Source organism: Rhinoraja longicauda, chromosome 28, assembly GCF_053455715.1.
Source record: "Rhinoraja longicauda isolate Sanriku21f chromosome 28, sRhiLon1.1, whole genome shotgun sequence".
Taxonomy (NCBI): Eukaryota; Metazoa; Chordata; class Chondrichthyes; order Rajiformes; family Arhynchobatidae; genus Rhinoraja; species Rhinoraja longicauda.
Genome location: NC_135980.1, coordinates 5,758,677 through 5,774,435, shown reverse-complemented (window position 1 = coordinate 5,774,435; position 15,759 = coordinate 5,758,677). Strand labels below are relative to the sequence as shown.

Below are 15,759 nucleotides of genomic sequence, written 5' to 3'. Positions count from 1 at the left end.
TTGTAGTATCGGCTGCTTGAGGTGTAAATCTCTCCATAAATAAATCTTTTTGAAGGCAATTCGTTATTGACCTTGGGCTTTTTGAGTACAATAAAAATCAATACAGCTTTCTACAAGAAGAAATTCATCGCAAAGGTTTTATTACGGGCAATCAAAACATTGATTTAATACAAATCCAGCTTAGTGCAAAGGTATAAATTTTACAGCAGAGTTTCTCATAAGGCCATAGTAAAATGCTGCAGTTTCTGGAAGTCTGCAATAAAATACAATTAGCTGGAAATGTTCAGCAGGTAATGGAATATCTGTGGACAGAGAATCAAAGTTAATATTTCTTGTTGATTACTTTAGATTAGAACCTCTCTCTTCATAATTGCTGGTTGAATTATTTTTTAATGGTACAGCATTGGAAACTGGCCGTTTAGCCGACTGAATCCATGCTGATCATCGATCACCCTTTCACACTTGTTTCATGTTCTCCCACTTTCTCATTCACTCCTTACACTCTCAGGGCAATTTACAGAGGCCAAATTAACCTACAAACCCACACGTTGTGGTTTTGGGATGGACTAATTATGACTTCAAAATGGAGAAAGCCAAATGTGCTTTATCTGGTTTATTACTAATATTGGTAACCTCATAAATAAATAAATCTCTTTTCCTGCTAGTTTGCTTCGAAGGATTTTTGGGTCAAAATGTCTCGGCGAAATATTATGATACAATATGAAATCCAGATGGAATGAGCTATTGAGGAGAGCTAGACAATATATTGCCATTATTCTTTTCGGCCTCTTAGATTTATTTTCTGTGGAAAAATTTCTTTTCGTTAAATACCAGATATCTGACTTGATTATATTGCACACATAAACATGACACGAAGTGAAAGATTTTCTCGGAAGTAATTAAATAAATTATTTAAAATATGCATGAACTACTGATAAAATGCAAGCAATCTTATCTAACATCTATGTCATTTCCTTCACATGATGCTAACATAATGTTTTCAAATGCTGGATAATCTTTCTTCCCCTTCTAAGCCTGAAGTTTATCTTACAATTGTTTATCGCGTTAATGCATTGATAACCTGGAAGATGCTGTGTGGAAACATGGAACTGCAGACGCTGGTTTACAGAAAAAGACACAAAGTGCTGGAGTAACTCAGCGGGTCAGGCAGCATCATTTGAGTCCTTTTACCTGGAAGATACTGCCTGGCAAAAGGTTCCATAGCTGCTTTCAAGACATTAATAGAAATAAATTTGGAATGAGGAAGATAAAGTGGGGTTATTGGAAAGAATGGGCATTTAGGATAAATAGTATAATTCTCTCAGAAATATTACAGAGATGAAGGGTATGTTGCCCTCTTGCTATGCTGTGTGATTTTATAAGAAGACTAGAAATCATTGTTTATCTGTATTGTTACTGTCTTAATCTTTCTAAATTCCAAATACACCATCCAAAGTTTTCGTCCTCCCTTTTGAAAATTCCTCCTGCTTTATGTACATGTTCTAGTTTATCTTTTTTTTTCCCCCAGGATCTCTTTAATTTATTTTCTTCTTTACGCTTCCTGCAGCATAATAAAACCTTAATTGTAGTGAGGTAACTTGGTATTTTATTCATTGACAGTCTAGTCTCTGCTAATCTCGAAACACAATGGAGGCTTGGGTCTTTTAATTATCCTTGCCGTACTATGATGTACGACTAACTTTGCGTTAAGGATAGTTAGTTAGAAGGAAGGGTGCCTGTGGGTGGCCTTGTTGCTGCTTCTGAAGTATATTATTCTGCACTGTCTCTTCCACAGTTTAAAACTTCAGAGTATTTCGATTTTAGAGATTTAGACTTTACAGAGGCAGTTCAGAAACAGGCCCTTTGGCCCACCGAATCTGTGCTGACCACCGATCAGCCAGCACACTAGCACTATCCTGCTCACTAGGGACAATTAACAATCTTTACCGAAGCCAATTAACCTATAAACCTAGACATCTTTGGAATGTGGGAGGAAACCGGAGCACTCAGAGAAAACCTATGTGGTCTCAGGGAGAATGTACAAATTCTGTACAGAAAGCACCCATCGTCAGGATCAAACCCGGGTCTCTGGTTCTGCAAGGCAACAACTCTACCGCTGCGCCACTGTGCCGCCCTATATATTTGTGATTTTTTTAATGGATCATTTCAATTTCTAAGCAGTAGATGCCTAATGAACTTTGGAAAGGGCTATTATATATTTTGTAAACCATCTATAGAGACATGACGTAATTTAACAAAAAGAAAGACACAAAGTGCTGGAGTAACTCAGCAGGTCAGGCAGCATCCCTGGAGAACATGGAGAGATGATGTTTCGGATTGGGACCCTTCTTCAGACTGATTGCGATGGAGAGCGGAGAAACTAGAAGAGAGAAGGGGCAGGACAAAGCATGGCAGGTAATAGGTAGGCACAGGTATGAATGGGAGAGTCCAGGACCAGAGGGCACAGCCTCAGAACATAAGGACGTACCATTAGAAAGGAGATGAGGAGAAATTTCTTTGGTCGGACGGTGGTGAATCTGTGGAATTCATTGCCAAACACAGACTTGGAGGCATTGGGTGTTTTTAAGGTGGAGATTTACAGATTCCTGATTAGTAAGGATGTTTTGGGAAGGCAGCAGGAGAATGGGGTTGAGAGGGAAAGATAATAAGCAATAATAGACCGGCTGAGTAGGCTCGATGGGCCGAATGGCCTAATTCTGCTCCTATGAACTTATGAACATTGAACTTTACCGTGGGCAATGAGGAAAGAGTCAGTAGCAGCAATCAGCAGCAGTAGCAGCAATCAGCAGCAGTAGCAGCAATCAGCAGCAATCAGCAGCATAGCAGCAATCAGCAGCAGTAGCAGCAATCAGCAGCAGAGCAGCAATCAGCAGTAGTAGCAGCAGCAGCAGCACCACCAAGCTGTGTTGCTTGGGAAGTATTGTGTGGGGATAGTAAGGAGTAAGACCTGTGTGATCTCCCGGACAAGTTTCGATCGCCTAGCTTGGGGTCGGAGAGGAATTTCCCGGATTTTTTTCCCCAAATTGGCCTGGGTTTTTTATCCGGTTTTTCGCCTCTCCCAGGAGATCACTCAGTTCTTTTGGGTGGGCGGTTTGAGAGTACAGAGTCTTTATGTCCCTGTTCGGTGGAAAGGAAAGAATAATAAATTGAAAGAGCCGTGGTTTTCCAGGGAAATTGGACACGGTTCAGAAAAAGAGGGAGATATACAATTAATATAAGCGGCAGGGAGTAAATGAGGTCCTTGAGGAATATAAAGAATGTAAAAGGAATCTTAAAGAGGAAATTAGAAAAGCAAAAAAAAGATATGAGGCTGCTTTGGCAAGTAATGTAAAAGTAAACCCCAAGGGGTTCTACAGATATGTCAATAGCAAAAGGATAGCGAGGGATAAAATTGGTCCATTAGAGAGTCAGAGTGGACAGCTATGTGCTGAGCCGGAAGAAATGGGGGAGATATTAAACAATTTCTTTTCTTCGGTATTCACCGAGGAGAAGGATATTGAATTATGTGAGGTAAGCGAAACAAGTAGAGTAGTGATGGAAATTATGAGGATTAAAGAAGAGGAGGTACGGACACTTTTGAAAAATATAAAAGTGGATAAGTCTCCAGGTCCTGATAGGATATTCCCTAGGACATTGAGGGAAGTTAGTGCAGAAATAGCAGGGGCTATGACGGAAATATTTCAAACGTCATTAGAAACGGGGATGGTGCCGGAAGATTGGCGCATTGCGCATGTTGTGCCTTTGTTTAAAAAAGGTTCTAAAAGTAAACCTAGCAATTATAGACCTGTTTGTTTGACGTCTGTGGTGGGAAAATTAATGGAAAAGATACTTAGGGACTATATATATAATTATTTGGATAAACAAGGCCTGATTAGAAACAGTCAACATGGATTTGTGCCTGGAAGGTCATGTTTGACTAATCTTCTTGAATTTTTTGAAGAGGTTACCAGGGAAATTGATAAGGGCAAGGCTGTGGATGTTGTCTATATGGACTTCAGTAAGGCATTTGACAAGGTTCCACATGGAAGGTTGATTAAGAAGGTTAAATCGTTGGGTATTAATAGTGAGGTTGCAAGATGGATTCAACAATGGCTGAATGGGAGATACCAGAGGGTAATGGTTGACAATTGTATGTCAGGTTGGAGGCCAGTGTCTAGTGGAGTACCCCAAGGATCTGTGTTGGGTCCACTGTTGTTTGTCATTTACATTAATGATCTGGATGATGGTGTGGCAAATTGGATTAGTAAATATGCAGATGATACTAAGATAGGTGGTGTAGTTAATAATGAAGTAGAGTTTCAAAGTATACAGAGAGACTTGGGCCTTTTGGAAGGGTGGGCTGAAAGATGGCAGATGGAGTTTAATGCTGATAAGTGTGAGGTGCTGCATTTTGGTAGGACAAATCAAAATAGGACGTACAGGCTAAATGGTAGGGAATTGAGGAATGCAGTGGAACAGAGGGATCTGGGAATAACTGTGCATTGTTCCCTGAAGGTGGAATCTCATGTGGATAGGGTGGTGAAGAAGGCGTTTGGTATGCTTGCCTTTATAAATCAGAGCATCGAGTATAGAAGTTGGGATGTAATGTTAAAATTGTATAGGGCATTGGTGAGGCCGAATCTGGAGTATGGTGTGCAGTTCTGGTCGCCAAATTAGAGGAAGGATGTCGACAAAATGGAGAGGGTACAGAGGAGATTTACTAGAATGTTGCCTGGGTTTCAGCACTTAAGCTACAGAGAGAGGTTGAACAGGTTGGGTCTTTATTCTTTGGAGCGTAGAACGTTGAGGGGGGGACTTGATAGAGGTTTTTAAAATTTTGAGAGGGACGGACAGAGTTGACGTGGGTAGGCTTTTCCCTTTGAGAGTGGGGAAGATTCCAACAAGGGGACATAGCTTCAGAATTGAGGGACAAAAGTTTAGGGGTAACATGAGGGGTAACTTCTTTACTCAGAGGGTGGTGGCTGTATGGAATGGGCTTCCGGTGGAAGTGGTGGAGGCAGGCTCGATTTTATTATTTAAGAGTAAATTGGATAGGTATATGGATAAGAGGGGATTAGAGGGTTATGGTCTGAGTGCAGGTCGATGAGACTAGGTCAGGGAGAGTGGTCGGCGTGGACTGGTAGGGCCGAACGGGCCTGTTTCCGTGCTGTAGTTGTTATATGGTTATATGGTTATATGATGAAGGGTCTTTGATCGGAAACGTTAATTCCATTTTTTTCTCTCTCTCTCCAGCTGCTGCATGACCTGCTGAGTGTTTCCAGCATTTTCTGTTGGTATTTCAAACTTCAAGCATCTGTATTTAAAAAAATAATAATTCCTGGTCATGTGACCCCCATATACATGTAGGCCAAATTGCGAAGAGCAATTAGTGGTTCAGCAATTCAACCCTCCCTTTCCCTTGAAGTTAAATATCTTTAATATTTCAATGATCTTAACACAATCGACTGCATTCTGAAGAGAAGGGAGAACATGGTATCCAAAACACCTCATCACTTTGATTCCAACAAAAATAATTACGTGACTCAAATTCTTTTAATTCCATCAGTGTCATATTTGAACTCCTTGCTTCTGACTGATGGTAACGCAATGCAGTTAAACTGGTTATTCCTCTATCATATTCTTGTCAAAACTCAGTCTTCTGGCTGTTGCACAATTGCTTCCAGCACCAGCATGACCTCCCAACAACTAAAACGAAGTGGTGTAAATTCTTGCATCTATTTCCTTGTAGGCCTCTTTGATTCCAGTTTTGGGTTTTCTGAAATTTTGCAGTGGACCAACTTGATCTCCCGGTTGCTGAACACTTTAACCCCTTCCCCCTCCCATTCCCACACTGACCTTTCTGGCCTCGGCCTCCTCCACTGCCAGAATGAGGCTTAACACAGATTGGACAGCATCTCATATTTCACTCGGGCAGCTTACAACCCAGTCGTATGATTAGCGATTTCTCTAACTTCAAGTATCCCCTGCATTCCCCCTCTCTCCATCCCTCCCCCGATCCCCCGGGATCTTATCGAAACGTATAAGATTATTAAGGGGTTGGACACGTTAGAGGCAGGAAACATGTTCCCAATGTTGGGGGAGTCCAGAACAAGGGGCCGCAGTTTAAGAATAAGGGGTAGGCCATTTAGAACGGAGATGAGGAAAAACTTTTTCAGTCAGAGAGTTGTGAATCTGTGGAATTCTCTGCCTCAGAGGGCAGTGGAGGCCAATTCTCTGAGTGCATTCAAGAGAGAGCTAGATAGTTCTTAAGGATAGCGGAGGCAGGGGGTATGGGGAGAAGGCAGGAACGGGGTACTGATTGAGAATGATCAGCCATGATCACATTGAATGGCGGTGCTGGCTCGAAGGGCCGAATGGCCTACTGCTGCACCTATTGTCTATTGTCTAAGTCGCATCAGCTTCTCGTTCTCACCCAGCAAATATCAACTTTTTTGCAAATCTTTCATTCATTTGTTCTGTATCTCTCTAAATCCTCATCTGTATCTCTTGTTTCCTTTTCCCCCAACTTTCAGTCTGAAGAAGGGTCTCGACCCGAAACTTCACCCATTCCTATCCCGTTGAGTTACTCCAGCATTTTGTATCTATCGGGTTTTATGAAACATTTTACCATGCCAGCAAAATGAATACCAGTTTGACATCCTATTGTCTCCTATTTTCTTAAACTTACTTGATGAAACTGTCAGCTGGAAATCACAAGTGGTGAAATAAAGGATATTCCAAAAACTAAATACTGTAGATGGTGGAACCTGCGTAGGTGAGGTCTGCTGTATGATGTCCGATGCCAAGATATGGTCTGCTGTGTGGTGGTATGCAAAACCATGCAGACGGCTGTGGAGGCCAAGTCAATGGATATTTTTAAGGCAGAGATAGATAGATTCTTGATTATTACGAGTGTCAGGGGTTATGAGGGGAAGGCAGGAGAATTTGGCATTAGGAGACAGAGATAGATCAGCTGTGATTGTATGGTGGTGTAGAGTTGATGGGCTGAACGGCCTAATTCTGCTCCGATCACTTATGAAAACAAAGCATTCCACTGTACCTAGGTACATGTGACAATAAAGAATCATCATCATCATCATCATCATCACATAAAGGAAACACAACAAGAAAATGCTGGAAATAATAAGTTAGGCAAGATCCTATGAAAAGAGAGAGAGAGAATCAAAGCCAGCGTTTTCTGTTCATCAGATGAAAGTTCTTCCCAATGGTGGCCAACCTGGGGAAATGTAGACTCGGTAACCATTTTGCAAATATCCCCACTCCGTTCTCGAGCATGACTTATGCTTCCGATTATCTGTAACTTGAATTCTCCTGACTTTTCCTACTCAGACCTCCGTGTCTCCAGCCTTCTGCACTGTTCCCTTGAAGCCTGATATAAACTTGAGGAACAACAACTTGTGTTGCAACTGGACACAGTACAGCCTTCTGGATTCCAAACTGAGTTCAAGAATTTCAGATAATCAGCAATTCCTGTTTTTGTTACCCGCATTTCTGGATATCCAGTATTTTTCTTCTTTCTATTGATAATTTTAGATAAGAAACTAAATAACATCTGGGAACATTCAAAGTCTCAAACCCTCATGCTCCATAATGACTTCACCTCCGTATTCAGGAACAGCTTCTTCCCAGCTGTTATCAGGCAACTGAACTATCCTACAAACAACTACAGAGCAGTCCTGAACTACTATCTACCTCATTAGTGACCCTCAGAATATCTTCAATCAGACTTTACTGGACTTTATCTTGCACTAGACATTATTCCCTTCATCATGTATCTGTACAATGTGGTAACTCGATTGTAATCATGTAGAGTCTTTACGCTGACTGGTTAGCACGTATCAAAAAGCTTTTCACTGTACCACGGTACACGTGATAATACTCTAAACTCAAATGCTGGCTTACATTAAAAAGGACAGAAAGTGCTCGAGTAACTCAGCGGGTCAGGCAACATCTCAGGATAGATGGCTCAACTGTAATCATGTATAGTCTTTCCGCTGACTGATTAGCATGGAACAAAAGCTTTTCACTGCACCTTGGTGCATGTGACAATAATCTAAACTCAACTCAACTTGCTCTCTCCTTCAGCCAATGTCCTCCCACCAACTGCGGGAAATGAATAGGAACTGCAGATGCTGCTTTAAACCGCAGATAGACACAAAAAGCTGGAGTAACTCAGCGGGACAGGCAGCATTTCTGGAGAGAAACAATGGGTGACGTTTTGGGCCGAGACTGAAGAAGGGTCTCGAGCCGACCCAAAATGTCACCCATTCCCTCTCTCCAGAGATGCTGCCTGGCCCACTGAGTTACTCCAGCTTTTTTGTCTATCTGCAGGAAATGAACATTGCATTGCAGAAAGACTCTTGTATTGTAATTTTCTGTGCAGTTCCAGGCTCCTTTCCAAACCAATTTCTTCCTAAAACAGTTAAATGTAGACTTAATAGCATATGTACTTCCCTTATTTTTGCAGCAGTAGAGAATGGGTGTTAAGAATGGTTCTAGATTAATCTCATCCAGCTCGGACATGATCAACTTGATCTTTTCTGGATTGATATTGTTTCATAAGGATCCAAATCAGAAAGATAATGTATTTCAGAGGGAAAAGCAAGGCAAAAGAATCCATGATAAATGGCCAGACGCTGAGGACAGTGAAGGAACAGAGAGACCTTGGAGTGTGTATCTACACAGTAGATCCCTGTGATAGCAGGGCAGTTCAATAAAATAATGTTGAGAAGGCATATGAGATGCTCATCTTTACTGGCTGCAATATAGAATAAAAGAGCAGAAAGTTCTTCGTGCCAGAACTATATGAAACACAAGTCAGGCAATCGTTGGAATTGTGTGTATAATCTTGCTTGCATTGCTCTGGGAAGAATGGGCCAGCACTTTGAAATGTGTAGAAAAGTTTTATGGGACTATGGCCAGGGTAGTAGAATTATGGTTGTGTGGAAAAACTGGCTTGACTGGGGTTTTTTTCAGGAACAGAAGAACAGATTTAACTGAGGCGTAGAACGTTAGATAGTTAGATAGAGCTCTAGGGGCTAGCAGAATCAAGGGATATGGGGAGAAGGCAGGCACAGGTTATTGATTGTGGATGATCAGCCATGATCACAATGAATGGCGGTGCTGGCTCGAAGGCCAAATGGCCTCCTCCTGCACCTATTTTCTATTTCTATTATTATAGGCCTAGACAGTAAGTACACACTACCCTTAACATAGAGAAAAATATTCAGGCTACGTTGAGGTGTTTGGTAAAAGGTTTTGAGAGAGCTGAGAAAAAATATTTCAACTTAACAGTGTTGTGGACACATAGTCCAGACCATCACAAAACCAAACCTCTATCCATTGACTCCATCTACATTTCACACTGCTTCGGCAAGGCCGTCAGCATAATTAAGTACGAGTCTCATCCCCGGTCACTCCATCTTCTCCCCTCTCCCATCAGACAAGAGTTACAGAAGTTTTAAAATATATACCTCCAGATTCAGGGACAGTTTCTTCCCAGCTGTCATCAGGTAACTGAACCATCCCATCAACAAATGGAGAGCAGTCATGAACTACCATCTATCTACCTCATTGGAGACTCTCGGACTATCTTTAATTGGACTTTATTGGATTTTATCATGCACTAAGCGTTATTCCTTTATTATGTATCTGTACACTGTGGACGGCTCAATTGTAATCATGTACAGCCATTCCACTGACTGGTCAGCACTCAACAAAAAGCTTTTTTCTGTGCCTTGCTACACGTGACAATAAACTAACCTACACGATATGGGGCCCTGAAACACGCTGTGTGGCAGATTGTAGAAGCAGGAATCACATCGGGATAACACAGATTTAGCGTGAACGGATGATCGATTCAACATGAACTCGATGGGCCGAAGAGCCTGTGTCCACGCTGTATCTCTGAACCCCCAAATGAATACTTGAAGAGCTGTGACCAACAAGATTATGGACCAAAAGATGAGAAATAATATTGACCGATCCTCCATTTTAAGCATCAACATAATGGCCCAAACGATCTCTCCCATTTTATAAATGTTTATGCTTTTTGGTTTTGCTCTTTCAGGATTCCCTCTCAGTTCCACCATCTTGGCATTTGACACGCCCTTAAATTACTTCAAGGAACTTTATTGTGACTAACATTGTATACAATCATTTCTTTACTTTTACAAATTTAAATTGAATAACATGATTAAAGAAATGCTTCTCCTTATTTTGCATGAATTTATCCTTTTTGGATTTGAACCATTACTCTGTTTCCGTTTTTATTTTCAAGTTCTATTATTACTCTGGAAGGCTCCCTATAAATCACCTCCTACTAAAGCTGACGAGCTTCTGCATTCTTCCTCAATGGCTCAATCTTCTGACTCAATGAGTCAGTCTCAATACCCTTTGGTATAACATCTCTCCCATGTACTTAGTCATAGTCAAAGAGTTATAGAGTCATACAGCTTGAAAACAGGCCCTTTGGCCCAACTTGCCCACATTGGCCAACATGTACCTGCTACACTAGCCCCACCTGCCTGTGTTTGGCCCGTATCCCTCCAAACCTGTCCTATCCATGTATCTGCCTAGCTGTTTCTAAACATTGCATTAGTCACTGCCTTAATTATCTCCTCTGGCATCTCATTCCAAACACCCACCACTCTTTGTGTGAAAAAGGAACTCCTTAAATTCCTGTTAAATATTTTCCCCTTCACCTTAAACCTACGTCCTCTGGTCCTCAATTCACCTACTCTGGGCAAGAGACTGCATCTACCCGATCTATTCCTCTCATAATTTTACACACCTCCATAAGATCACCACTCATCCTCCTGTGTTCCAAGGAATAGAGTCCCAGCCTACCCAACCTCGCCCTATAGCTCAGACCTAGTCCTGGCAACACCCTCGTAAATCTTCTCAGTGCCCTTTCCAGCTTGACAACATCTTTCCTATAACATGGTGCCCAGAACTGAACACAATACTTGAAATGTGGCCTCACCGACGTCTTATACAACTGCAAAAAGACCTCCCATGCTCAATACTCCGACTGATGAAGGCTAAGGTGCCAAATGCCTGTTTGTTGACCACCCTATCTATCTGTGACTCCACCTTCAAGGAACCATGCACCTGCACTACCAGATCCCTCTGCTCTATAATGCTCTATAACATTCCCCAGAGCTCTCCCATTCACTTTTTCGGCCCTGCCCATGTTAGACTTCCCAAAATACAACACCTAGTCCAATGGTTACAGAAGTCATGCAACCGTGTTCAAAGAGTGATCTGCCCACAATACTGGTCTGTTTCAATATCACATTCTCCATGTGGAAGTACAAGGCTAAGAATATATATGAATGGTGATCAGAACCACCAAAACGCTAAACCACTTAGCCAGAAAGTGATATAGAAAGGTGTAAAAGAGGAAAGTGGAATATAAAAAAAGGAAACGAAAATATCAATTAAATTCTCCCTTTCTGATTTACATGTTAAAAACAACATTTTCATCTAGTAACCTGTAACTGTCACCAATTCTGATCCATTACATTTATTATGTTATCAATTGTGTACTGTGTTAACTGAGCCGTTATGCTCCTGCAAGTAAGAAATTCATTCTTCTGTTTCCGTACATTTGACAATTAAACACTCTTGACTCTTGTCTATGCTGGTGCCTGATTGTTGTCAGAGTGACTTAGAATTGACCATGATCGTAGATTATAAAAGCACACAAATACTTAATTTATCACGAGAATTAATTAGTCTCAATACGAGTCAATGAGAGGCACCTATTAAACTTGATTGATGAATGAATTGATTGAAAGGTACAACATGGAAACAGGCCATTCCCCCTTCTGGGACTTTGCAGAATGATCGCCCATTCACATTATCCCATTATCAGGTTGAAATTAATAAATGCACAAAAGCCAGAAAAATGGTTCAATTATTCACCTTTGTACCTGTCCAGCCAGCCCTACATTTAGAATAGTTTTAAGTGCGGTCAGTGGTCAAGATATCTTTTTTTTGTTTTTGAATGGGTAAGGGAACCAGTGCAGCAACAGACTGTTTGTTCATCACGTTCCTGACTCAGGCCTCTCAGATGGTGGAAAGGGAAGGCCTTGGTGTGTCAGGAAGTGTAAGATACTCAACACACTTGGCCCACTTTGGTGTAAACCAGCATCTGCAGCTCCGTTCCACACACTTGGCTGATCCAGTTGAGTTTGTGCTCAATGGTGAGTCCACGATGTTGATGGGTGTGGGAACTCGGCAGTGGATTGCCATTGAATGTCAAGAACGTTGTCTGGATCGTGCCGCAAAAAGGGACAGACTGCTTCATTTTCTAAGGAGTCGCAAATCTAATATGTATCTTGGTATCTGTTGTCATCCAGGCACTGGAGAAAGTGGCAAAAGCACGTTCATCAAACAGATGAGAATTATTCAAGGATCGGGATATTCTGAGGAAGAACGTAAAGCCTTTGCAAAGTTGGTCTACCAAAATATAATCACTGCAATGCAGTCCATAACAAGAGCAATGGACACCTTGAATATCCAATATCAGTATCAGGAAAATAAGGTAAGATCAAGATGATTCATGTTATAAAATGACTTATCTTCTGTTGCTTTGTTCTTGGAACTGTTTTGTCTGATCAGTAGGGTGGCACGGTGGCGCAGCGGTAGAGTTGTTGCCTTAAAGCGCCAGAGACCCGGTTTTGATCCTGACTACGGGTTTAATCCTGACTATATGTCTCCACCTATATCCTTCCTTTGTCCCGCCCCCCTGACATCAGCCTGAAGAAGGGTCTCGACCCGAAATGTCACCCATTCCTTCTCTCCTGAGATGCTGCCTGACCTGCTGAGTTACTCCAGCATTTTGTGAATAAGTACCTTTGATTTGTACCAGCATCTGCAGTTATTTTCTTACACTGATTATGGGTGCTGTCTGTATGGAGTTTGTATGTTCTCCCTGTGACCTGTGTGGATTTTCTCTGGGTGCTCCGGTTTACTCCCACATTCTAAAGACGTACAGGTTTGTAGGTTAATTGGCTTGGTATAATTGTAAATTGCCCCTAGTGTGTGTCGGATAGTGTTAATGTGCAGGGATCGCTGGTCAGCGTGGACTCAGTGGGCCGAAGGGCCTGTTTCCGCGCTGTATCTAAACTAAACTAAACTAAACAGAAGTATAATGGTTGTGTCTATCTTTAAAATACATATTTTATTCAAACTTCAATATAAGCAGCATAGACAATGGGCAAAGAAAGGTGTAGGCATCAATATCAACTGGCTGGGAACCCTTCCTGTGTATACCAGGAAACTACAAGAGGAAGTAGCACAGCAGTTTAATTAATGGAAGTCATTGGCATTGCCAGGTTCTCTGCATGGCTGGCAGTATAAGTTTGGAATTTAAAAGGAATTATTTATTGGGGTGTGGGTGTCATGACGAAGGGGGGGGGGGGCATGGTGGCGCAGCGATAGAGTTGTTGCCTTACAGCGCCAGAGACCCGGGTTCGATTCTGACAACGGGTGCTGCTTGGACATTCTTCCTGTGGCCATTGTTGGTTTTCTCTCGTTTCCTCCCACACTCTTACAGGTTTGTAGATTAATTGGCTTTGGTCAAATTGTTAATTGTTGCTAGTGTGCGTAGAATAGTGTTAGTGATTGCTGGTCGGTGCGGGCTGAAGGGCCTGTTTCCGCGCTGTATCTCTAAAGTCTAAAGAAGGTCAGTATTTACAGTGAATCCCACGCTGCCATTAAGTGGCTTGTGAGGCTGTTTCAAAACGAACCACTTTTACGGGTCCACAGTCACTCTTTGACAAGGTCGGATAAACCTGGCAGATCTTCTCTAAAATGCACAGGAGAACATAAAGCTTTTTAACAACAAAGCAGATGTCTTATGATTGCCATTACTGATAATCCATGTTTATTCCATTGAACTTAAATACCACCTATTGCTGTTGAGTGATTTAGACCTACACCATCAAAATTCATGGAGACACAATCATGGAGAACTGTAGATGCTGGAGCAAAACACAAAGTGCTGGAGGAACTCAGCGGGTCAGGCCGCAGAGTTTCCATAACTAAGTACTAGGCAGCATACAGTCTCCATGATTGTGGAATCAGTCTGAAGAAGGGCCCTGACACGAAAGGTCACCTGCCCATTCCCTCCACAGATGCTGCCTGACCCACTGAGTTGCTCCAGCTCCTTGTTTAGCTTCAAAATTTATCTTGGAAAGATTGTGTTAAATGAGCCATATTACTTAAGCTGCACATTTTATCTGCCTCTGAAATTCAATACCTTTGATTTCAATTAAATTGAATGTTAGAGGTTAAGTAGAACATACAGGCCATTCTCTCTAGGATAGTTGGGGTAACATATTAGATATGAGTTTCCAGGGTTGTTTTTCTACATTAGTTAATTTTAGTTTAGAGATACAGCGTGGAAATGGGCCCTTCAGCCCACCGAGTCCGCACCGACCAGCAATCCCCGCACATTAACACTATCCTACACACACTAGGGATAATTTTACATTTATACCAAGTCAATTAACCTACAAACCTGTACGCCTTTGGAATGTGGGCGGAAACCGAAGATCTCGCAGAAAAGACACGTGGTCACGGAGAGAATGTACAAACTCTGTACAGACAGCACCCGTAGTGAGCTACCCAAGTGGAATATGAGGTGCTGTTCCTCCAGTCTGCATGTAGACTCCCTCTAGCAATGGAGGAGGCCAAGATCAGAAGGACATAAAAGTGCTGGAGAAACTCAGCGGCTCGGGCAGTTTCTGATCGTGGCCCTTCTCCAGAGTCTTTCCATCATTTTGTGTGAACCAACAACTGCAGTTCCTTGTTTCGAAAGAAAAATGAGAATGAGAATGGAAAGGGGTGTTAAAATGGTTAGCAACCAAGAGATCCGGAAGGGCTTGGCGCAAGTGTTCAGAGAAGTGATCGCCTAATCAACACGGTACAACAGTTCAGTTTAGTTTATTCTCACATGTGCAAAGTACAGTGAAAGGCTTTTGTTGCGTGCTATCCGGTCAGCAGAAAGACAATACATGATTACAATCGAGCCATTTACAGTGTTTAGATACGTGATAAGGGAATAATGTTTAGTGCAAGGTAGAGCCAAAAGTCCGATCAAGGATAGTCGTAGGGTCACCAAAGAGGTAGATAGTAGTTTAGCACTGCCCTCTGGTTGTGGTAGGATGATTCAGTTGCCTGATACTGTGGTACTCTACTACACAGTAGCAGATCGCCAAATTTTCTTTTACCCGACGACAATAACCACGACAATGCCGAGTCAGGTCGAGATTACACCGTCTTCGGAAACATTGCGAAATTCCCAAGCTGTCAATGCTTCTCCTGCGTCTTCATTTTTGCTGAAATCACTGACAAGTCGGTTAGTACTTGAGAGTTTTGAGCTATAACATCTTGTATAACAATTGGATTTACTTCCAGTTTACTAATGGCTGTATTAAAAAAAAAAATTTTAAGTGGTTAAGTGGATTTTTGTGAAAAGTGTGTGGGCATTCTTTGAAAATGTATGGGAGATGCATATCTGGTTTCTGGGTTGCATATCTGGGTTGGGAGCCTACTTTATATGTAATGGCTGATGGCCATCAACATCGCAAAATTCCCACGCTTACCTGACCGTCAAACTGTCGCCTCCAATCTACCTGTCAAATGTCCTGACAGTAAATAAATTGGTTAAACACAAGCATTTTATGGTATTTTGAAATGACTTTACTTATTTTAATATTACATGCT

General features: G+C 41.8%; 1 protein-coding gene across 3 annotated transcripts in view; it reads left to right on the top strand.

Moving 5' to 3' along the window:
* The window catches only part of LOC144607410 (guanine nucleotide-binding protein subunit alpha-14-like), a 145,240-nt gene that overhangs the window by 102,207 nt on the left and 27,274 nt on the right, over positions 1–15,759 (top strand). For all 3 annotated transcript variants that reach the window (XM_078424252.1, XM_078424253.1, XM_078424251.1), the window contains one exon: positions 12,387–12,571. In XM_078424252.1, coding sequence (XP_078280378.1) covers positions 12,425–12,571 — 147 coding nt within the window. In that variant the 5' untranslated portion in view covers positions 12,387–12,424. The remainder of the gene's footprint in view (positions 1–12,386; positions 12,572–15,759) is intronic.